Here is a 24,446-nt window from a genome sequence, read left to right on the forward strand (position 1 = left end):
GAGGTCTCTGTTTTCAGTATCATGTTATGTACTAAGCCATGCTGATGCTTTTGCCATGCATTCCATAGTACCATATGATTGAATTTGATTATAGTTTCACGTGTTAAGATCTATTATTATCACAGTTTTATTTATCCTTCTTTATAGACTTGGAAGTTTCCTTCACTTCGGTAAGCGCTGTTGGACGTCTTGATTTTGGGCCCTCCCTAGTCCCGCATAAAACAAATTCACAATATTCCTCCTTTCTATATGAATCTATGGCAGTGCTGAACATTCATATCCTGCTTTTGCAAAATCGGGATTTGGATGTTTCAAGCACGTAGACATCCATTTTGACATTTTGGGATGTCCATATGCTTTGAAAATAAGCGCCTATATGCCTTTAGAAAATAGTCCCCTACTTTGACTTCAACTTAGGTGTGTAGGGATGTTTCCCTTGTATCTCACCTTTGCCGGTCTAAGGACTGGTTAGGCCTGAACCATCTTTACTGAAACAATATGGATTCTGCAGCCTGAGGCCTGGTTACAACATGAAGGATAAAAAGGAGGAAAGGTCCCAAATGCAAAAAAAACAAAAGAGTGAGGCATATTCAAAGAGGAAATCAAAATTGTAAGAGCCTTTATTGTAAAAAGGCATAAAACCGGCCCTTAGGTATAGGAGTCTATATGAGAATAAAAGGCATAAAACCGACCCAACACGGCCGTGTTTCAGCACCAAGGCCTGCCTCAGGAGTCAAACAAATCTAGAAGATAAAAATAATACAAACATAATACAGCAATCAATAACTAAAAATGATGCACGTGAATAAACAATGAGTGAAATAAATGCAAATGAATAAAATAATAATTAAAAGGTAGACCTGTGAACTCATAAGTGAACAGTCAATACATATACAATTTGAAAACTAACTTGCTAAGAATTTCACTTTCTAAAACCCTAAAACATATGGTGTGTATTAGAAATACAATTGAAGAACTCACTTGTAAAATGCTTCTCTTATCAAAAACATGTATTTTATGAAACTTAAATAAAATTATGCATAATGAGTTATGTTACTTATTTAACTGATTCTTTTTTAAAAGGAGCGACAGAACAACAATTCGCGCAATTAAAAGAACACATGACATCCATAGAACGAGCAATGGAGGAGATGAAACGTCGCACGAGTGAACTAGAATCGAGAGTGGCGGGGACAGAGGACCGCGAATCGATGTTGGAGACAACCATACGCGAATTGCGAAGCACTGTAGAAGAACAAGGCAAGTTACTTGATGATCTGGAGAACCGATCCCGTCGATCGAATATACGAATAGTGGGATTTCCCGAAACAGTACCGGACCAGACATTGAGCACAGTGCTGGAGAGATGGCTCAGTGCAGAACTCGCTCTCACAGACAGCGTTGGAAAAGTCTGCTTGGAGCGAGCACATCGGCTAGGCCGCAGACAGGAGGGCAACATGCGGCCTAGAATAATCATCGCAAAGGTGCACAATTTCCTCCATAAAGCAGAAATAATGAGGGGTGCGCGACAAAAAAGAGACAGCCTCAGCTATGAAGGAACACCTATAAAGATATTCCAAGATTACTCACTGGCATTGCAGCAGCGTCGACGGGAATTTAACCAAGTGTGTAATGCGCTGTCTGTTAAGAAGGAAACGTTTATGATGTTATACCCCGCAACTTTAAAAATCTCATATAAGGGTAAATGGCACACTTTTACATCAGCGGAAGAAGCAGCCACATTTCAGAAGGCAATGAACATAAAACAGGAGACATAGAAGACTGACCAACGAGGACTTAAGAATTGGAGTTAATGGAAAGAAGGAATGGAGTATGCCAAAAGCGGTCGAGGATTTTAAAAGAAACGAATGAGAAATGCAACAGTTACTCTCACACAGTACAGAGTGGCACTCTGACAGACATGGAAAATCCAAGCTCTCCATAGGAGATTTAAGCCTGGAAAGGAATTAACGTTCGGGACTACAAAGGACATAGAAGTTGGTAAATGTTGAAATTTTTGCTGTTTGAATGTGGTTGAAAGCACAGGGGACAAATAACAAGTAACAGGAATGGACGGGTGGGGGGGAGACCGGGGGGGGGGGGGGGGACATATCACGTAGATCACCATTTCCTCTACAGAGAGAGGAGATACAAAAAGGGCAGAGGGGGAAGAAGGGGACAAGACCCAGGAAGAGCAAAGGGGGCGAGGGTGGGAAACACAAGGGGGGGAGGGTAGAATAAGGGGAAAAGGGCAGAAGGTAGGAAAAGTGCGGAATGGGAGGGGCGTAGTAAAGGCTTTGAGTCAAGCTCATCCAGATCAGTACAGGAATCTAATTATTTTGCACAGACAGAACATAGTCCATTGTACAACATTGACTAATGGTGCAGAGCTGCCAGATGTAAAAAAGAGGGAGCGGCGAGGCTGGGCGCCTAACCCTCACAAAACTACAGTATTGCAGATTGGACAGAAATCGGAAATAGATGGCGGCTAGGTCTGTTCACTTGCTCACGTGGAATGTGGGAGGTATAACATCTCCTGTCAAACGCTCCAAGGTGTTAGCAGCATTGCACAGGAAGCGGGCAGACATAGCGTGCCTATAAGAGACGCGATTGTCGCAAGAAGAGCATGTTAAACTTCACAGAAGTTGGGTGGGACAGGTGCACGCTTCCCCCGCAGATGGTCGTAAAGGGGGGTAGCAATATTAATACGGAAAGGGCTCGCGACAAAATCGGAAATGCTATTATCAGACCCACAGGGGAGGTATGTCTTAATCCATCTCTGGTTGCAAGGCAGGGAAATCCTGCTGCTGACACTATATGGGCCCAACAGTGGGGGTAAGAAATTTTACGACAACTTGGTGCAAACCTGTAAAGCGTATAAATCACTAAGTTAATGATAATGGGCGATTTTAATTTGGTAGCTCAGCCAGAAGTAGATTGTTCAGTGCCAAACCTAGCACATAGAGGAGGCCCCCGGGCCCGAGTATTACCATCATTTATAAGGAGTCTAGATTTAGTAGACACCTGGCGGGCCCTACATCCGGGACAAAAAGATTATACACATTTGTCAAGGGCGCACGGGACACACTCGAGGCTTGACTATATTTTAACAGCGCGAGTGATGTTACCAGAAGTGATATCAGTAACTATAGGAGTAGCGGACATATCGGACCATGCAATGGTATGGCTCGACCTGGAGGCGCCCAGTTACTATCAACAACAGGAGAGAGGATGGAGGTTTCCGGCCTACCTATATAAAAATCAGGATTTCACAAAATATCTTAGGAACAAATGGGAGGAATACGCACAATTTAATGACCAACATAGGGAAGACCCAACCCTATTTTGGGCTACGGCTAAGGTGGTCCTAAGGGGAGAAGTAATTGCATATGTGCAGGCAAGAAAGAAGAAAATATCAGGGGCAATAATAGACCTAGAAAATAAGCTCTCCCAAGCAAAGAAAAAATATACAGCGACACCGACAGGGCAGAACAGAGAGAACCTGCATTCAATACAGGTGTCTCTCAATTCATTGCTGCATGAAAGGGCCACAAGAGAGATCCTCTATTCCAAATACAAATTTCAGAGATATGGAAACAAAATGGGTTCTATGTTAGCCGGAATGGTAAGGACTTGGGGAGGAAGGGGGTCGATAACAGCCATAAAAGACAAGCAGGGGCAAATACAGCATAAAAGTGAGAAGATTGCAGATCTGTTCAATCAACACTTCTCAGAGCTATACGCAGCCCCAGGCAGAGGAGAGAGGGAAGGCTTACATAGGTATTTAAAACAGGCAGGCCTCCCATTCCTTACGGACCAGGAACAGCAGCAGTTAAATGCGCCTATAAAAGGGAAAGAGGTCCAGGAGGGAGTGAAAGCCCTGAAATTGCACTCTGCCCCAGGCCCAGATGGCCTGTCAGGAGAATTTTATAAAATACTTAGTGACAAACTAATAGGCCCTATGACATCCTATTATGATCAGGCAGTCAGGCGAGGACAATTTGCAAAGCATGCAAATGAAGCACTGATTGTAATTCTTAAAAAGCCAGGAAAAGAAGAACATTTAGTGGATTCATATAGACCAATATCGTTGATAAATGTAGATTTAAAGTTATTGACCAAAATCATGGCAAATCGCCTTTCTCAAATATTACCACGACTTATCAGTAAAGAGCAAGTAGGCTTTGTTAAAGAAAGGCAGATAGTAGGGAATGTTCGCAGACTGTTACTGGGAATGGCGTCAAGTCAGAAGCAGGGACAAGAAACATGGGCCATCAACATAGACGCTGAAAAGGCCTTTGATAAGCTTCGGTGGGACTATTTGTTCGAGGTGTTACAGGCTATGGGATTTGGGGGTTGGTATGTAGAGGCACTCCAGCTGCTATATACAGATCCAAAGGCAGCCCTATTAATAAATGGGATCAGGACACCATTGTTTCAAATAGGCAGAGGGACCCGGCAGGGCTGCCCCAAGTCCCCGCTGTTGTTCATATTATCATTAGAGCCACTGCTGAGACATATAGAAGGGGCAGGGGGCATACAGGGAGTAGAGGTTGGAGGGATCACAATAAAAACCTTGGCCTTTGCCGATGACCTGTACTTTTATTGCAAAATCCGCAAGACTATTCGAGGAAACAGAACGATACGGGAGGCATTCAGGATTCACATTAAACTTGCAAAAGACAAAGGCTTTAGTAGTGCAAGGGAAATCGGTGGGGACAGGAAGGGAAAACATCACTATCCTACAAAAAGACGAACCCCTTAGATATTTGGGGGTCAATATCTCACAGGACTTGAGCAAACTGTATGCCTTGAATATAACCAGGTTATTGAATGAAACAATGGACAGATTAAAGACGTGGACTGGATATCCACTATCATTGATGGGACGTATAGCCATATACAACATGCTAATTATCCCTAGATGGCTATATGTGTTCCAGGTCCTTCTGCTATACCTGAAAAACAAAGATGAAAAAATATTAAATAGACAGCTCCAAAAGTTTCTGTGGAAGGGGAAAAAACCCAGGGCCCCTCTGAGAATCCTACAAGTACCAGTGGAGCATGGGGGATTGGGCTTGCTCAGTATTCGACATATGACAGTAGCCAGTGGCATGAGGCACATAGCAGATTGGTATAGAGAAACACAAGATTTCACGGCAACCCCTGTGGAACTGAAACTCACTGGGAAAGTGCATTTTAGCAGTCTACTGCATGGGGCAGGATGGCCTTCCCCACAGGTGCTAGTGACAACGTCCATAATGCCTACAGCAAAAAACTGTGGAAATGGGTGTGCAAGCTCCACAATTTCTCGGCAAGGGCCACTCCATCTCTCTCCATTTGCGGAAATCCCCCCAGGAGACATGTATCCTACCTTCCAAAAATGGCAGAAAAAAGGAATCAAGTATCTATATCAGATCTTAACAGAGGAAAGCCGTTTACAGACATTTCAAGAGTTGCAGCGTTCCTGTTCCATACCAAGTTCAGATCTTTTTCACTATCAGCAACTGAAACACTATGTGACTAGCTTGAAGTGGCAAAACTTAACAGAAGATGTGCAAGAGGAATTAGCAACAGCATACTCGCTGGCAGCTCAGATTAAGATACCATTATCAGCCCATCATAGACACATTAGAGATACGGCAGCAGAATTGCACTTTGCGCAGCTAGCAAAGGCATGGTCAATTGACTTAGGCATCAGTTTGCCTACAGAAATATTCCAGAAGCATATCAAAACAATAAGGACCACGGCAAACTTCACATGGAGTTGGGAAGTCCAGTACAAAACAGCATTGAGAATGCATATACCACCCAGACGGGCCTTCCACATGGGACTGTCCCCGGCAGGAGAATGCCCAAAATGCAACACTGGGATACATGTTCTGGCTTTGCCCACAAATAAATAAATTTTAGAAAGCACTGCTACAAAGAATCTCGCAGATGTGGGGAGTGCAGTGGAAGCCAGATTGCAAATTACTCTTTGACCACTTCAAGATAACTGCACCGGCGCCAAAGGGATACAAAGCCTTTGCAAAACGGTCCACTGTAGTAGCAAAGAAGGTCATATTGGAGGAATGGTTATCCAGGAAACCTCCTACCATAATTCAGTGGAGAGCGCAGATGATTCAACTAATGAGAATGGAGAGAGTGGAGAACCCTAAGATGGACACAAAAAGCGGCCAAAGTTTCCAACATAGATGGACAGCCTTTTGGCAGACTCTAACGCCAGCAGCTAGAGGTCATTTATTGAACATCTAAGGCAATAAACAAAAGACAGAATGGAATGAGTACTGAATTGGATATAAATAAAATAAAGAGACTGTGCTCAGGAAGCAAAGCCAAAAGGGGTGGGTGGGGGGGAACAGGATTGTAGACTCCCGCAGAGAAACATAAACTAGAGAGAGCAATCAGGAATAAGGCTTCTCCATATAATAGTAAGATGAGCAAAATATTGCATAAGCTCACATGGTATAGGATGTATAAGTTGTTAGCTCTGCGACGTAGTCTGCTGATAGAGGAGGGAGGGGGAAGGGCAGGGTTAAAGATTAAGGGGATAAAAGTTGAAAGTTCAATGTTCTGATATTGAATAATGTCTTCTCTATAATCACTAAATGTAACGTTTTCATTCAATGTCAATAAAAATGATTTAAACATAAAAAAGTGATATATAAAGTAAAATAATGTCCAATCATACAGTGCACATTACAACAAGTACTCGTTTAGAAGTAGTGAAAAGTACCGATATAGAACAGCGCGGTCTGTCCATCTCGATAACCAGCCGTGTGCTGAAATGAGACTTAACATACAATTTTTGTCTGAGACTTAAGCAGTCTTAGAAGTACATAAGTAATGCCACACTGGGAAAAGACCAAGGGTCCATCGAGCCCAGCATCCTGTCCACGACAGCGGCCAATCCAGGCCAAGGGCACCTGGCAAGCTTCCCAAACGTACAAACACTCTACACATGTTATTCCTGGAATTGTGGATTCTTCCCAAGTCCATTTAGAATGGTAACTTACCCCAATAAAACAAATCACTCTGCAAAGCCATTTATGTAATAAATGCAAATATTGAATGTTGGAGTGTGTCTCGTTAAATACTGGAGCCTACGTGAGCATGAAGTCTATGTGGTGAGACACTTGAATAATATATGATGGACTGCATTTTAAAAGGATGTATGACAAACTAAGTGATATTAGAGCAGAGAAAGGAAGGCAGTGAAGCTGTTCCATGAAATATTGGATATACATTCAATGGAGTAGGTATATAGTGGTACTAGATATTTGAAAAAAACTTGACTCATATGATCCTGTCTGTACGTCAAAACCTATATATATTGGTAAATGTGCCATCTATCAAATAAAGTGTATGTCGGGAAGAAACTAAATCAATGTATAGAAAACAACAATAAACACAAGGACTTTTAAGTATTTTGTAATTTTGTAATTTGCAAGCCATTTTGTAAAGTTTTTGTAAAGTTGATTAAAATGATAAAATAAAAACTTTTCAATTTTTTAGTTTTTTAACTGCGATGAAAAACCACATGGGAAGAGGTGTATCGCAGATGAGCTTTGAAAGGTGGTATAAATTTATATATCTGTGTGCTTTACAGGTGAGAAGTCTCTAAAATCATATGTATATAAAATCAATGCACATGACATGAATTTATGTATAATGAAATTGCCTATGATATGTACTGCTTGTGTACTAATTGTTGACTAAATGTTGTATGTGTATCTGTTGATAAAGGAAACACTATAGTCTATTTCTGAGTTTAAATCTGTGGGCTGTAAACTATTAAACTGGAAAATGAACTTTTGTTCGTCTCTGCTCAATGTGGTTTGTATTTATTTATTTATTTATTTATTACATTTGTATCCCACATTTTCCCACCTTTTTGCGGGCTCAGTGTGGCTTACAATAGGATATGAATAATAGAAATACATTTGTTACAATTTGGTTATGGATTACATTGTGCAAAGATATACGAGACATTCAAATATCAAATTAGGAATATGACAATGGGACATCAACATAGAAATAATTGGAAGGGGACAATGGGAAGCTAAAGGGTAGTGTTAGACAAAGACATATGGTGTCCATAGTTCCGTGGATAAGTGTATGATAGGCTGGGGTGCGGGATGAGGGATCAAAGTGGATGTAAATTGCATTGATGAATAGTGATTATGGACTCTATGTGAGTTGGCTCTTTCCGTAAGTTTGTTCAAACAGGTGAGTCTATAGTAGTTTACGGAAGGAAGCTTGATCGTCAATCATTCTCAGGTTGCGCGGTAGTGTATTCCAAGCCTGCGTGCTCTTGTGGGAAAAGGTTGACGCGTGCAGCGTCTTGTATTTCATGCCTTTGCAAGTGGGGAAGTGGAGGTTTAGATGTGTTCGGGATGATCTTTTAGCGTTTCTGGGTGGTAGGTCTATTAGATCAGACATGTACGCTGGGGCTTCGCCGTAGATGATCTTATGGACTAGTGTACAAACTTTAAAAGTAACGCGTTCCTTAAGTGGAAGCCAATGTAGTTTCTCTCGTAGTGGTTTTACCCTTTCATATCTTGGTTTTCCGAAGATGAGCCTGGCTGCTGTGTTTTGGGCTGTTTGAAGTTTCCTCAGTATTTGTTCTTTGCAGCCCCCGTATAGTGAGTTGCAGTAGTCCAGGTGGCTGAGGACGAGGGATTGCACTAGGCTGCGGAAGACGTATCTTGGGAAGAATGGTCTTATCCTTTTCAATTTCCACATGCAGTAGAACATCTTCTTGGTTGTGTTGTTTGCGTGGGTTTCGAGTGTTAAGTGGCGGTCGATGGTGACTCCAAGGATTTTTAGCGTTTCTGAGACTGGGAGGTTTAGGGTTGGTGTGTTTATTGCGTTGAATTCATTTGTGTTGTATTGGGAGGTGAGTATCAGGCATTGGGTTTTTTCTGCGTTTAGTTTCAGGCGGAATGCATCTGCCCATGTGTTCATGATGTGTAGACTTTGATTGATTTCGTTGGAGATTTCTTTGGTATCTTGTTTGAATGGGATGTATATTGTCACATCGTCGGCGTATATGTATGGGTTGAGGTTGTGGTTTGATAGGAGTTTTGCTAAAGGGATCATCATTAGGTTAAATATAGTTGGTGAGAGAGGCGATCCTTGTGGGACTCCACATTCAGGTGTCCATGCTTTGGACGTGGTTGAATTTGATGTGACTTGATACGAACGCATGGTTAAGAACCCCTTGAACCAGTTCAGGACATTTCCTCCTATGCCAAAGTATTCAAGTATGTGTAGTAGGATTCCATGATCAACCATGTCGAAGGCGCTTGACATGTCGAATTGTAGGAGGAGTATATTGTTGCCAGTTGCAATTATTTGTTTGAATTTGGTCAGGAGGGTGACTAATACTGTTTCTGTGCTGTGATTCGAACGGAATCCTGATTGGGCATCATGGAGTATTGAATGTTTGTCTAGATAGTTTGTGAGTTGTTTAGTTACCATACCTTCAGTTATCTTGGTTATTAGTGGTATGGATGCTATTGGCCTGTAGTTGGTTATTTCGCTCGTGTTTTTCTTTGTATCTTTAGAAATTGGGGTGAGTAAGATTTTTCCTTTTTCTTTTGGGAAGAGTCCATTTTGTAGCATGTGGTTTATATGGTTTGTTAGGTCTATTATGAATTGTTGAGGAGCAGATTTCATGAGGCTATTTGGGCATATGTCTAGTTTGCAGTTGGATTTGGCATATCTTTTGAGAGTTATCGAGATGAGGTCTTCTGACAGTAGTTCAAATTCGGTCCAGGTTCTGTCTGCTGGGTGTGTTCCTTCTTCTGGATCTAGACAATCTAGAAGAGTGGTGTATTCTGTAGGGCTGGCGGGTATTTTGTGTCGTAGTAGTATAATTTTCTCCTTGAAGTATGTCGCAAGGTTGTCAACACTTGGTGTATCTTTGCTGTTGGTTGTAACTGGTGTGGTGTCTAACAGTTTGTTCACGAGGTTGAAGAGTTTATGTGTGTCTTTGTAGTTTGGTCCTATTAATGTTTTGTAGTGTAGTCTTTTTGTCTGTTTTATGGTATATTTGTATTTTCTTCGGAGTAGTTTCCAGTCGTTTGTGTTTGTTCGTCTCTTTTTTTGTTCCAAGCTCGTTCTAGTCTCCTGACTTGTGTTTTTAGTTTTTTCAGCTCTTCGGTGAACCATGGATTTGCATTTTTCCTGTGTGATGTTCTAGTTTGGACTGGGGCAATTTTGTCTAATGTTCTTGTGCTTATATCATCCCATTCTTGGAGGAATTGGGTGGTGTCAGCGTTTGTAGTCCATTCGTTCTGGTAGATCTGTTGCCAGAATGTTGTGGGGTCTATTTTTCCTCTCGTAGTGTAGGTTGTTCGCTTATGTTTGGTGTTTGTGTTTAGTTGTATTTTTCGCCAGTAAAGAGTGACATTTGCTTTATGGTGGTCTGACCATAATGTGGGTGTCCATGGGCATCCCTGGCAGAGTAGAATACGTCTCGGTACTTTGAGACACTACTTGCGCTTCACAGGGAGATGATCCGGTCCCTTGGGCATCCCTGGCAGAGTAGAATACGTCTCGGTACTTTGAGACACTACTTGCGCTTCACAGGGAGATGATCCGGCCCAAGACACTTCCGCCGATGCGTCCGAATGACCTGCAGAGCAGGAGACGCCGAGACGGGTGGAGACTCACTTCAAAGGTTACACCACTGATATTGTGTCACCAGGCTGCCCATTCAGTGGCTGACCAGGGATGCACCTGCTTAGGTTCCTGGTTTTTCCTGTGACATACACCTTCACCACTTGTGAGGCTTAAAGACAGTAGTGTGCTGAAGCAGGCTCTCACTTTAAGTTTTAATAAATGGATTCAAAAAATGTGGGCTTGTTTTATTTGCTGGCTAGAGAGAGCCCACAGATAACAATATACCAGCACTTTCAAGAAAAAAGAAAAAGAGAAGCTTATATGCTTCGTTGAGGCACAGCCCCTTGTGACTCTGGCAATTACTTAAATTTTTTCTTGCCTCAGGTACAAAAAATACCTGTATATATAAGCCACAATGAGCCTGCCATAAAAAGTATCAAATGAAAAAATAAAAAAGAGATTTACTCCGAAGACCTGAAGAAAACACGAAGCCCTAACGAACTCCGTGTCTCCTCAGACGCGGAAAAAGAAAAACTGAGGGGCGTGTCCGCTCGGCGAGCGGGAATAGGTGTGCGCACATGCGCAGTACGATCGCTCGCGCGACGGAACGCCGTAAAGAGATTTTGAGATTTTGCTTTAAAATCCTCCGGGGCCGACGTGGCGTCACCCACTTGTGAGAATATCAGCCTGCTTGTCTTTGGAGAATGTGGGTGTCCATGTTGTGTTAGCGAGTATGATAGTTGAGTCCGGTTCGAATCTATTCGTTATGATATCTAGTGTGTGTCCTTTTTCGTGAGTTGGTTGTATGTTAGGTGTTTGCAGATCCCAGAGTTTTAGGAATTCTTTGAATTCTCGTGTATTTGGTAAGGTGTCATCTTCTAGGTGTAAGTTGATGTCGCGTAGTATGAGGATGTTTGAGGCTGATACGCAGGTATTCGAGATGAAATCCACGAGTTGTGTTTGGGCGTCTTGCCATTTTCCTGGTGGCCTGTAGAATAGGATTGTGTTGAGGTGTCCTGTTAGGCTTGGATGGTTGATTCTAGTCGATGCAATTTCAAGTTGTGGTGAGGTGGATTCGCCCGTGATTGTGATGGTGAATTCAGGTTTGTATATAATAGCTATTCCGCCTCCTCTTTTTTTTCCATTTCTTGTCCAGTGCGTGATTTTGTATTCTGGTGGGCACGTTTGTAAGATGGTAGGGTCTGTGGGACTATGGAACCAGGTTTCTGTGATGAATAGGAGGTCTAATTTGTCTGTGATGATCCAATTTAGTATGTCTACTGAGTTGCTTACTGCTGATCTTGCATTGATGTATCCTAGTTGGATTGAGTGATGTGGTTCCAGGGTGGGGTGTGACGTGTTTATTTTTATTAGTTGTCTATTTCTTCTGTAGTTGGATTTGTTGTTGTCATTGTTTTCCTCATTTTGTCGGTGGTGTTTATATCCGGAGGTTATTGCAATTGGTTGGTTGTTGTGTCTTTGATTTGGTAGGTTGTTTAAAGGTTGTGCATAGGATTGGTGAGATGTAAGCGGGTTGTTGTGGTTGTTGTTTTGGGCGTGCATTGTGTGTATGTGAGTGTTATGCGGTTTGTGAGTAGTAGGGTTGTTGTTGACTAGGTTGTGGGTTGTGTGTGCGTGTAGGAATATAGTGAGACACTGGATAGTTAGGAGTGCATTGCTAGTGTTCATGTCTATGTACTAGGCGTTGTGGCAAATATGTATCTGGTGTACCTTTAAGCGAGTCAAGTTTACAATTGCATTCGAGCTTGGCTACAATTCAAGTGAGGTACAAAGGTTTACAATTGCATTTGGGCTTGGCTACAATTTAAGCGAGTCAAAGTTTACAATTGCATTTGAGCTTGGCTACAATTCAAGCGAGGTAGTGCTGGCATTTGCTATTAGCTTAGCAACAATTAATTTAAAGCTGGCAGCAGTTCCGTGCTAGGCAAGTTAGGTGGTGTTTGTATTTGTATTTAAGCTTGGCAAGCTTGGCCACAATTTAATTTAATTTGAAGCTTGGCAACAGTTTATTGCTGGCCAGCTTGCACTTACTACTTGTTAACAGTTCATTACTAGGCAAACGGAGTATTATTTGCATTTGCATTAATTTTAGCAACAGGTTAATTTAAAGCATGGCAACAATTAAGGTGCAATACTGGTGTAGGACACATTTGCTTTCAATTTAAAGTATGCAGAGCAAAGCAAATAAAGCAAATAAAGCGAGGATTTTTAAGTAATGCTAAAGCAGTGCATACATGTTGCTTTCACTTTAAAGTGTGCAGAGCAAAGCAGATAAAGCGAGGGTTTTTAAATCATGCGAAATCAGTGCATGCATGCGGTTAAGATAAGCAGGCATTTAATTACTCTGTTCATTCGCGGCAGTGCAACTTCTGTTCCTTGGCTGTGGTGCTGGGCAGGTTAGTCTTCCCGGTCAGTCTTGGACTTCAACGGTTGGCTGGAGCTTAGCGGGTCAGGTTCTGCGGTCTTGCGGGGGGGGGGGGCTTGGTGAGTCAGGCTCTGCAGGCAGCTCCGTAGCTCTTAGCCCGGTAGCGTTCCTCTCTGCGAGCCGCTCGAGTCTCCAGATTAGTTGCGGCTTACCCTTCTGTCTTCCCCGACGTCGATCGTTCTCCGAATCACGGCCCGGAAAGTCGGATCCAGCGTCTGCCTCCGGGTCAGATCAGGTCTCCCAAATCAGCAAGGCTGGGTGATTCGGAATGAGGCCTCGACTCCAGTGGTGTACGAACCCTTCCGGTCAGGGCACTCGCCTCTCCTTAGATGACCCCGCGAGTTCGGCCGCTCTGGGTCTGGTCGTTTGCAGGCAGATGGGCCGCGTGGCGCGGTCCGCTCCTCCGGAACTCGACGGTTGCCCTTTAAGTCCTCGCCTGGTCCTCGACTCCGACAGTGTCCGAACCCTTCCAGTCCGGTCAGGGCACTCGCCTCTCCTTGGATGACCCCGCAAGTTCGGCCGCTCTGGGTCTTGGTCGTTCGCAGGCAGATGGGCCGCGTGGCACGGTCAGCTCCTCCGGGACTCGCCGGTTGCCCTCCAAATCCTCGCCTGGTCGGATCGATGATCAGTACGGCACGATTCAGCCGTGGTTCAATTCTCTCCCGGCCCAGTCGAGGGCGGCCCGGGTGATCAGCTCTTCTGGGATTTCGGGAGCTCGGTGAGGGAGCTTCCTATCTGTCGGCCATCTTTTTATCAGACATTTGATGACAAAAAATTTTAGATCATCAACAGTATGGTTTTCTGTTGTCCAGTGCTCGGTGAGTAGTGTATATATGTGTGTGTGTGTGTATATATATATATATATATATATATATATATATATACATAGTGCACTCCATTTAAGTGCACGTCGAATAAGAGCATGCTCTGTTTAACTGCATGCCGTACTTTGGTCCCGTTTTTGACACCATCAATTTCTATGGGGACAAACTTCGTTTTAGTGCACCACTGATAAGTGCAAGATCTGCAGGAAAGACTTCGCATAAGCGCACGCATGGAATATGGAAGCCGATTGGCGCATGACAACCAAGATTTCAAATTTGCCACCTCTTTAACTGCCCCAGGCAGATTAGGGGAAAGAATGTTGTTGGAGCATGTCATTGTCGTCGCGGCAGCGGAACTGTAAGACTTTAACACTAGATGAATGAATAGAAGTTCTTAAAAAATTAGAAAACAAAGAAAGTCAAGCATCTATTGCTAAAGAATATGGTGTCAATCCCAGTCAAATTTCACGTGTCTTGAAGCAGAAAGTCCAGCTTCTGGAAGACTGGCAAAACAATACAAATCCACAACGGAAACGAAAACGTGCGGTAAAAGCTGAGGAGGTAGAAGATGCTCTTCTTCGGTGGTTTTCTCGAGTCGGGAGCAGACAGTTTCCTGTCAGTGGTCCACTGCTTATGGAAAAAGCTAACCAGGAAGCAGAAAGTCTTGGACTGACTGAATTCAAAGCCACTGTTGGATGGTTGGAAAGATGGAAGGAGAGGAACAGCATAAAATTCAAGAAAGAGCATGGTGAGAAACAAGAAGCCGATGACTTTGGTGCTGAAAATTGGTTTGTTTCAGTTCTTCCTACCATCTTGAACGAGTTTGCACCTCGTGACATTTTCAATGCTGACGAAAATGGTCTCTACTGGCGAGCGATTCCTGATGGAACACTTGCATTCAAACATGCCAAAACTACTGGAGGTAAAACATCGAAGGACCGACTGACGATCCTCCTTTACTGCAATATGGATGGGAGTGAGAAGTTGGAACCCCTCATCATTGGAAGGAGCAATCAGCCCCGTTGCTTCAAGAAAGTTAAGCGACTTCCTGTGTCATAAGAGGCTAACGCAAATTCATGGATGACTGGGGAAATTTGGAAGCATTTTGAAGTAGAGATTGAGATGGATTTTGACGGCCAACTATTCATGGTTGTCACTGGGATACAGCACACAGTTGATTTGGTGCTGAAGTTTTACGTATAGCCCCTGACGCAGCCCTTTATGGGCGAAACACGGCCGGTGTCGGGCATTTTATTTGATTGAGATTCTGAAATAAAGAACATTTTGGACCACTTACTGATCTGCTTTGTTTATTTTCTAACTAGAATAATTTGCATATTTGTATTTTGATTACCTTGAAAATCAAACCTGTTTTGGGGCCTTGAGGATGAGAGTTAACCATCTTATTGATATTTTCTGGTTATATTTCTTGAGTAGAGCCTGGAACCATAGAATAGGCCATATATATTCTAAATTCTTTAGCAAATGGGACAGTAAAAAGGCAGCATTTTACCTGATTGAGAGCTTCGTACTTCCCCTTCAGAAATAGCAGAAACTGGCAGGAAGCCTCTCAGGATTTCGGAAGTGCTGTTGGAATAGCCATTCAAACCAAAAAGATATCATGTCTACTGAAGAGATGGGTGATCATCAAACGCAAGTGACAGTCCACGGCAAACCAATTCAAGACATAAGGCCAAAAATGCATCTCAGGATTGTATCATTGCACATATAGACTCATGTGTACTGCATGCTTTCAAGCTGCCAGAAGGGAAATAAGCCAAATAATCTTTATTTAAACTGAAAGTTTTCCCATTATTATTTAAATAAGAATCAGTAAAGTTAGTTAACTAATTGGCTGTCAGGATTTTATTTTTTTATTTTTATTTGTAGCTTTTATACCCCGCTCTTTCCCGCTCAATAGCAGGTTCAGTGCAGCTTACAATGTATGGATACAAAGTATCACAGAGATAATACAATGTATGGGTGCAGTGTCATAGAGATAACACAATGTGTGGTTACAAAGTATCACAGAGATAACACAATGTGTGGGTACAAAGTATCACAGATAATAACACAACTGTATAGAGAAGGACAAGAGGAAGAGATGTGGGGGGAAGGATTGAGGTATGTTAATGTTAACGGTGTGGATTAGGTTTGTAAATTAAGTTGGGCTGTTTGGATAGGCTTGTTTGAAGAGGTATGTTTTCAGCAACTTTCGGAAGGGTAGATGTTCGTTGGTTGTTCGGATGTTATCTTGGTATGGCGTTCCAGAGTTGGCTGCCTATAACGGAGAAGTTGGATGCGTAGTAGGTTTTGTATTTGAGACCTTTGCAATTGGGAAGGTGAAGATTGAGATATGTTCGAGACAGGGGCGTATCTGGAATCCGGCGGTAGGGGGGGCCACAGCCAGAGAGGGGGGGCACATTTTTGCCTCCCTCCCCCCCCCCCGCCGCCGCCGCCTCTCTCCACCCCCTCCCCGCCGTCAACCCTCCCCCGCTGCTTACTTTTGCTGGCGCCGAGGTCCGACCCGCAATCTCCGTTTTTCGTCTTCCTCCGTGGCCATGCTTCCAGGAAGTAACGCTGCAGTGCTGATTCGTTGAATCCAGTTCGACGTCTGACGTCAGACGCCGAACTGGATTCAACGAATCAGCACTGCAGCGTTACTTCCTGGAAGCATGGCCACGGAGGTAGACGAAAAACGGAGATTGCGGGTCGGACCTCGGCGCCAGCAAAAGTAAGCAGCGGGGGAGGGTTGACGGCGGGGAGGGGGGCCAGGGCGAAATCTGCGGGGGCCCAGGCCCCTGTGGCCCCACGCAGATACGCCCCTGGTTCGAGAAAATTTGGACCCGTTCCTGGCTGGAAGGTCGATTAGGTTGGTCGTGTAATTTGGAGATTCTCCGTGGATAGTGAGCCCTTGTGCTCCAACTGAGCACGGTGGAATGTGGAGACGCCGCACTCGGTCGGGCAGCCGAACAACACCGGGCTTCACCTGGGAGCGACCACCGTTCCCCAGGAGTTGAGCTCCCAGGTGCAGGTGGCCACCAGGACTTCTGGATACGATTGGGGTCAAACGACCGCCGGCTGTGGCAGGCGGAAGCGGGATGAGCAGTGAGGGATGAAACACTCCACAGGACCAGGCTGACAGCGAACAAGGAAAGGACCAGGTCAATCCGAGGGTCTGGGCAGGCAGCAAACAGTCAGGGTCAATCCGAGGGTCTTGGCAAGCAGCAAACAGAGAATAGTCAGGGTCAAACCGAGGGTCTTGGCAGGCAGCAAACAGAGAATAGTCAAGTTCAATCCAAGGTTCTAGGCAAGTAGAAAAGTCAGTCACTGGAACGCACATACGAGAGCACCAACCTCTACCATGGTAGAAGCTGAAGCAAAGATGGTGGCACCATCAAGCTCTTAAATAAGCCTCCAATCAGAGGATCCCGGTATCAGCTGAGAGGCAAGAGATCTCATAGGGCACGCCCTAAAGATGCTCAAGATGGCTGACCTACGAGCTACCTAAGATGGCTGCTCTCAGATGATCCTGCCAAGATGGCCGCCTCTCAGATGATCTTCCAAAGATGGTTGCTGCCCAGATGATCCTTCCAATATGGTCGCCGTCAGAAGAACAAGGTAGGGTTGCAACATTGGCGCATGGAGGTGTAGCTAATGGTTAGAGCAGCAGACTGCCAACTAGAAAACCCAGATCCTCATAATTTTGGGCAACTCACTTAACCCTCAAGTACAAACTTATGGGTCCTTTCACAAAGGCGCAATAACGTTTTTAGAACGTGCTAAAAATAAGCATGCACTAAATGCTAGAGACACCCATATTTTCCTATGGGTGTCTCTAGTGTTTAGTGCGTGATAATAATTAACACACACTATAAATGCTAGTGCGCCTTTGTAAAAGGACCCCATAGATTGTGAGCCCTCTGAGGATAGGAAAATGTTTGAATGTAACTCACCTTGAACTACCACTGAAAAGGAATGATCTAAACCCAAATTCTCTTCCCTTCAAAGTTGAGGGCTTGATTTCATAAGAGGATGCCTACGTGTGAAGTCCAAAAATGTGCCTGTTTTACAAAGGCAACATCGGTACCTATGTGCCTTTATAAACTAGGGTCCCAGATCTAGTCCCAATGCACAAATTTATATCTGGTCTGAAAAGGGTGTAAAATGTATATGTGCTCTAAAGGTATAAATGCATATTTTCTAAAATACAATTGTACATTGCTCACCCCATACTACATCCCAAGAATGTCTAAAATAGGCTTTAAATTTGAAAAAGGCTTAATAAAATTACCTCTCTTATTCTGAATAGTCTTTAGTGAACTAATATATGACCATAGCAGAAGACCGGTAGAACTGACCAAATTATATATGAATACAGGAAAGCAGATACTGTATTTTGAGGAATCTAGATCAGTGATTCTCTAACTTGTCCTCGAATACTGATTTTTCAGGATATTTGCAATAAATATGCTTGAAAGATTTTCATGGGATGCCACTTTGTGCTAAAATAGCATATGCATATTCACTGTGAATATCCAGATAACCAAAGCAGCTTGGGGGTACCTGAGGACCAGATTGAGACCCACTGATCTAGATACTGACTGTACTGTATTGCAGTATCATCAGCTGACAAATTACACCAATTATTCAATACATATAGAATCCCTACTTTATTAAACGAACTAACATTTTTTAATGACATACTGTATATATTGAAGCTTTGGGTATTTATTTATACAATTTATTTTTATTACTATGTGAAATTCTAGGTGGATAACAAAACATACAACATAATCAATTAATAACATAAACACACATCATACAATAAAATAAATTACAACTCAACATAAAAGATTACGGGGCCATTTCAGTAAAGCTTAGCGTGAACTTACATGCTAAGAAACCCATTATCATGTGCTAAATCCATTAGCGCATTCTAAGCTTTAGTAAAAGGACCCCTAAAACAGAAGTTAAAATTATTAAAATATGCCAAGCTCACTATTAGGTTGCATTTTAGTGCCATGTAAAAGCTATCAGTTACCCTAAGAAGGAGCATTATTATACTCCATTGAGAGTATAGTGAAAATGTCAACCTAGCACTAGTATGCTTACCTAATGGATCGGGGAAGGTTCTTCTTTGTAAGAGATCTATTGAAGACCAACTCTTGGGAGATCTTGCACCTGAGGTCCCTTCTTCTAAATTTCCTGGCAGTTCCATCAGACCTACAGTAGTAGCTGGTGTTGCAGTGCTTTCTGAAGTAATTGCAATGGTGCTCCTCAAAAGAGTAGAATTAGCTTTAAAGATTGAACTCATGTTAATAGAAGGATAAGTTGGCTCTGTATTTGTGATACCAGCTGTAGCAGTCAAGGTAGTAGTAGTTGTAGGAGATGATAAAGCTGCAACAAACAGGCTAGAAGGCTCCATCAGATCCAATGCTCTACAAATGGGAACTACAAAAAGATATGAAAATAACCACACATATCAACTAGGTCAATACAAATGAAGGGCAATTCTATAACAGTGCACCTGATAGGATCCTATTCTATAAAGAATGTAGGAGACTTTACAAACTTAATATGTAGACACTGCAGATATGTGTTTAATTTACAGCATTCTATAGGTTACACATGCAAGTCTAAGCCCTGCCCAAGCTCCATCCATATGTTTGCCTCCTTGCAAATACGTGCTATGTAAGTTACTTGGGTATTTACAAAATAGAGCTTATGCAGAATTCTAGAATTTACTTGCCATTTCACACACAGCATAAGACACCTGGAACGTGGGCATCAGAACTGTAAGTAATCTCCAGGTGAGAATGTACAGGATTAACGCTGTGGTGAGAACCAGGATTAACGCTGTGGTGAGAACCAGTGGCGTAGCCATGGGGGGACCTTGGGGGCCTGGGCTCCCCATAATGTATTCGGGGCCCACAAGGTCTGCTGGTTTGACTGGCGGAGGTCCCGCAGCCCCGTCAGCAGAAGCCTTCCTGCAGCGCTGCTTGTCACCATGCTTGCCTGCCCTGCTTCCCCAGACCTCCTGCGAGCATGCTCGGTTTTAGTGAAATTAAGCATGCGCAGGGTATTCCCAGATAGGCTTTACTATTTACAGACAGCTATCTGCGCAGCCCCGGGTTTTACCTTGGGTGAGGAAGAAAGGACATCAGATTTGGGCACATAAGGGCTTATACACGTTGGGGCAAGTCTGGGAAGATGGGAGACTGAAAGAGGAGTATGACTTAAGCAATAGAGATATGGTCTTTTATCATTGCTTAAGGAACTACATGCATAAGAAAGCTAGAGAAGAACTGGAGCTAGCAGAAACAGGGTTGGAAAGAGCGATGAGAGGGAGGGGGGAAGGGGAGCATAACGAGGATATACCGGGCTCTGCTGCTCCTGACCACCCCAATAGAATTCTACTCACGTAGATGGGAGGGCACCCTACAGGATAACTTCTCAGCTGAATGGTGGGAAAGTAGCTACAGATTCTTATTAAAGCCGTCTATAGCCCAGCCATTGATTAAGAAAGGATATAAAATGTTTTACTGGTGGTATTACACACCAGAGAGGTTGCACAAGATCTATCCAGGGGTTCCCGCAGACTGTTGGAGAGAATGTGGGGGAACGGGAACTTTCATGCACATATGGTGGGGGTGCCCAAAGGTGCAAACATTCTGGCAGCAAGTGCTTGAGAGGGTGAATAGCCTGGGTAAAGGGATTTACCAGCTTAGAGCTGAACAGTGGAGGAGTGGCCTAGTGGTTAGGGTGGTGGACTTTGGTCCTGGGGAACTTGAGGAACTGAGTTCGATTCCCGGCACAGGCAGCTCCTTGTGACTCTGGGCAAGTCACTTAACCCTCCATTGCCCCATGTAAGCCGCATTGAGCCTGCCATGAGTGGGAAAGCGCGGGGTACAAATATAACAAAAATAAAATAAATAAAACATTGCTTGCTGCATGCGCGGCCGCCAGGATGTCGAGCACAGGACCATAAGTTAGCTATAATAATCTTTGGAACAGCAAGACTAGTCCTTGCACGAGCATGGAAGCAGGTGGAGACTCCATCGATGCATGGAGTGGGCCTTAAGCTGGAACATATATATCAGATGACTAAATTAACGGCATTGAGGAGGGGGCACACTCAGAAGTTTCAAAAATTGTGGGAGCCTTATGAGCAGAATAAAGATATCTTTATCCTGTCGACCGAGAAAGGAGGGGGGGAGAGGGAGGAGGGAGGTGGGGTTTTGAGATTATAAGATGTAAATGTTAGTGGGAAATGTGTTATACTGTTTAATGATTTATGTATAAAAAGTTTAATGGGTCTGTACACCCGAGATGCTGATATTTTTGGAAATATAATAAAAAAAATTTAAAAAAAAAGAAATTAAGCATGTGCAAGGCTTTGCTCATGCTCAATTTTATTAAACCAAGCATGTGTGCCACGGCAGGAAGCACGGCATGCATTGTGGCAGTGAACAGCGCTGAAGGAAGGCTTCTGCTGGTGGGGCTTGGAGACTCCCGCCAGCCCAGATATGCCTCCCCACTTTGGACTCAGGCCCCTCCAAAAATTGAGGTCTGGCTATGCGCCTGGTGAGAACTAGGTAAACAAGCACTTTGCCTTCCCCTTCCCTCTCCCATTCATAATATAACATGGAGGGGCATAATCGAACGGCGACGGCTAAATAAATGGCCGGCCATCTATATAGCTGACGCCGAAAAAGCGGTGGCAGAACCGTATTATCGAAAAAGATAGCCGGCTATCTTTTGTTTCGATAATACGGTTGGAGCCGGTCAAATGTCAGCATTTGGGCCGGCTTTAGAGATGGTCAGGTTCGGTTTCCGGCCATAATGGAAACCGGGCCTGACGATCTCAAACCTGGCCAAATGCAAGGCATTTGGTCATGGGAGGAGCCACCATTTGTAGTGCACTGGCCCCCCTGACATGCAAGGACACCAACCATGCACCCTAGGGGGCACTGCAGTGGACTTCAAAAATTGCTCCCAGGTGAACACCTCCATTACCTTGTGTGCTGAGCCCCCCAAAACCCACTCCCCACAACTCTACACCACTACCATAGCTCTTAGGGATGAAGGGGGGCACCTACATGTGGGTACAGTGGGTTTTGGGGTTTTTTGGAGGGCTCAACATTTATCACCACAAGTGTAACAGGTGATGGGGGTGATGGGCCTGGGTCCACCTGCCTGAAGTGCACTGCACCCACTAACTACTGCTCCAGGGACCTGCATACTGCTGTCAGGGAGCTGGGTATAACATTTCAGGCTGGCATACAGGCTGGCAAAATTTTTTTATTTTCGTTTTTGGGTGGGAGGGGGTTGGTGACCACTGGGGGAGTAAGGTGAGGTGATCCCCGATTCCCTCTGGTAGTCATCTGGTCAACTGGGGCACTTTTTTGAGACTTGGTCCTAAAAATAAATGGACCAAGTGCAGGCGGCGAAGTGCTCATCCGAGCCGGCCATCTTTTTGCCATTATCGAGCGAAGCCGGCCATCTCGTAACCACGCCCCCACCCCGCCTTCTGTATCCTGCCTTGAAGTTTGGCCGGCTCTGCGACGGAAAGCAGTTGGCGCCAGTCAAAATTGGCTTTCGATTATACCGATTTGGCCGGGTTCAGGAGATGGCCAGCCATCTCCCGATTTGTGTCGGAAGATGGCCGGCGATCTCTTTCGAAAATAAGCTGGTTAGTTCATAGCTCAATATCATTGGAAAATCAAGTTTCCTCTTTAGTTAAAGATTTTTTTTTAATGAGGAAACTACGAAGTGTTCAAAGTTATTTTTAAATGGATAAATTTAAACTTCTAGTACAAGCGCTTCTGGTCTCACAGTTAGACTACTGTATCTCATATACCTAGGATATAATAAGGGTCTTCTTACGAAAGTTCAGACTATACAAATACTGCAGCTCATTTGATTTTTGGTTTAACTACATTTGACAATACTTCTCCCCGTTTTATAAAATTGCACTGGTTACCAATTGAAGCCAGAGTCATTTTTAAGCTGCCTTGTTTTATTTTTAAAGCTATGCAAGGCCTAGTGCCAATGTTTCCTCTAAGGAATGGACTGGTGTGTGCAAATGTGTGTGTGTGTGTGTGTGTGTGTGTGAACAACACGTTTTAAAAAACAACAATTTTTGAGCACCAGTATTAGCAGTGCATTTCTGTATATAACACAAAAAAAACATTTGTGAGCAACCATGTAAAATCTGTGAGTGATGCTCCTAAAACGTATGAGCAATCGCTCATGCGATCTGCTTAGAGGAAACATTGCCTAGTGCCCAATTATCTTTATGATCTTTTCCAATTTCCTGTCGTTCAGAGGGAAAAATGAAAGGTAGACGTGATCTTCTCCTTTCCATCAACTAAGGGGAAGGAGAGACTGTTTATTTGAACTAACTTTGGCATTTCAGGCAGCTAAAACACTAGAAAGATTTTGCTGATACTGTTTTATTCTTTCCAGTCAAAAATTTGTCGTGCACTCTGAAGAAATATACTGTCACTTGCTTGAAATACAGGTCAATGGCTCAGGGCTCAGGCTAAGAGCTAGGCCTGTAAGAATTAGAGATCACCTTTGACACGTTACATTTCACTGTGGCAAGTGCTGAAATGAGGTAATTGAGAGCTGACAGAGGGTGAGGGAAATCTACTCTGTAAACAATGAGACTAGCACCTACAAGACGTCATAAGCAAGATTGTTTTGGTTATGTAGAGATAGTACTGGGTCAGCTGCACCCCGGTTGAGAACATCCAAAGGAGGGGGCTAGGGGAAGGTTTGGGGAACATGTGGAGTCATCTAACAAGATGCGCTCTGAGCATATATATATTTTTTTGTTACATTTGTACCCCGCGCTTTCCCACTCATGGCAGGCTCAATGCGGCTTACATGGGGGAATGGAGGGTTAAGTGACTTGCCCAGAGTCACAAGGAGCTGCCTGTGCCTGAAGTGGGAATCAAACTCGGTTCCTCAGTTCCCCAGGACCAAAGTCCACCACCCTAACCACTAGGCCACTCCTTCACTCCATATCTTGTTTATACTTAGAGCTTGATAACATGTCAAGTCATTCTGATCAACTGATAAGGGCCAAGAACCCTGGTGAGAAAGACTAGGGTCCACTGGAACCAATGGAGTCAAAATGGTATATAAGGACCAGTCTGAGGGGTATTAAATCAGAAGGAAGGCTACAAGAGAAGGCGGGTGACAGACATGTCGTGAACTGCTGCTCAACCATATGAATACCTGATTTGCTTGTACTACTATTGGTGAGATTGTAATAAACTATCTTCTTAAATCCCAGCTAGTCCTTCTGATTATGGAGTTTGTTAATTCCTAGACTGTGTAAAGAGCAGTCTGGAGAGGATGAGGTCAGAGTAATTGGTGGGGACACACAAATTATAAACAACTCTTCTTCCTGATCGTGCTATAATATTGATTAGTTCTTATTCACAGTAGATTGTTTCTAGTCTCTTGTGTTACCCGCTTTGAACTGTGGAGGTATTAGCGGATATAAGACCAGTTTATCATCATTTATCATT

At 43.7% G+C, this 24,446-nt stretch overlaps 1 protein-coding gene across 1 annotated transcript in view; it reads right to left on the minus strand.

Moving 5' to 3' along the window:
• Window positions 1-24,446, minus strand: part of LOC115474082 (polycystic kidney disease protein 1-like 1) — an 868,156-nt gene that overhangs the window by 86,432 nt on the left and 757,278 nt on the right. The window contains exon 17 of the mRNA XM_030209405.1: window positions 19,018-19,356. Coding sequence (XP_030065265.1) covers window positions 19,018-19,356 — 339 coding nt within the window. The remainder of the gene's footprint in view (window positions 1-19,017; window positions 19,357-24,446) is intronic.

Source organism: Microcaecilia unicolor, chromosome 1 (assembly GCF_901765095.1).
Source record: "Microcaecilia unicolor chromosome 1, aMicUni1.1, whole genome shotgun sequence".
Taxonomy (NCBI): domain Eukaryota; kingdom Metazoa; phylum Chordata; class Amphibia; order Gymnophiona; family Siphonopidae; genus Microcaecilia; species Microcaecilia unicolor.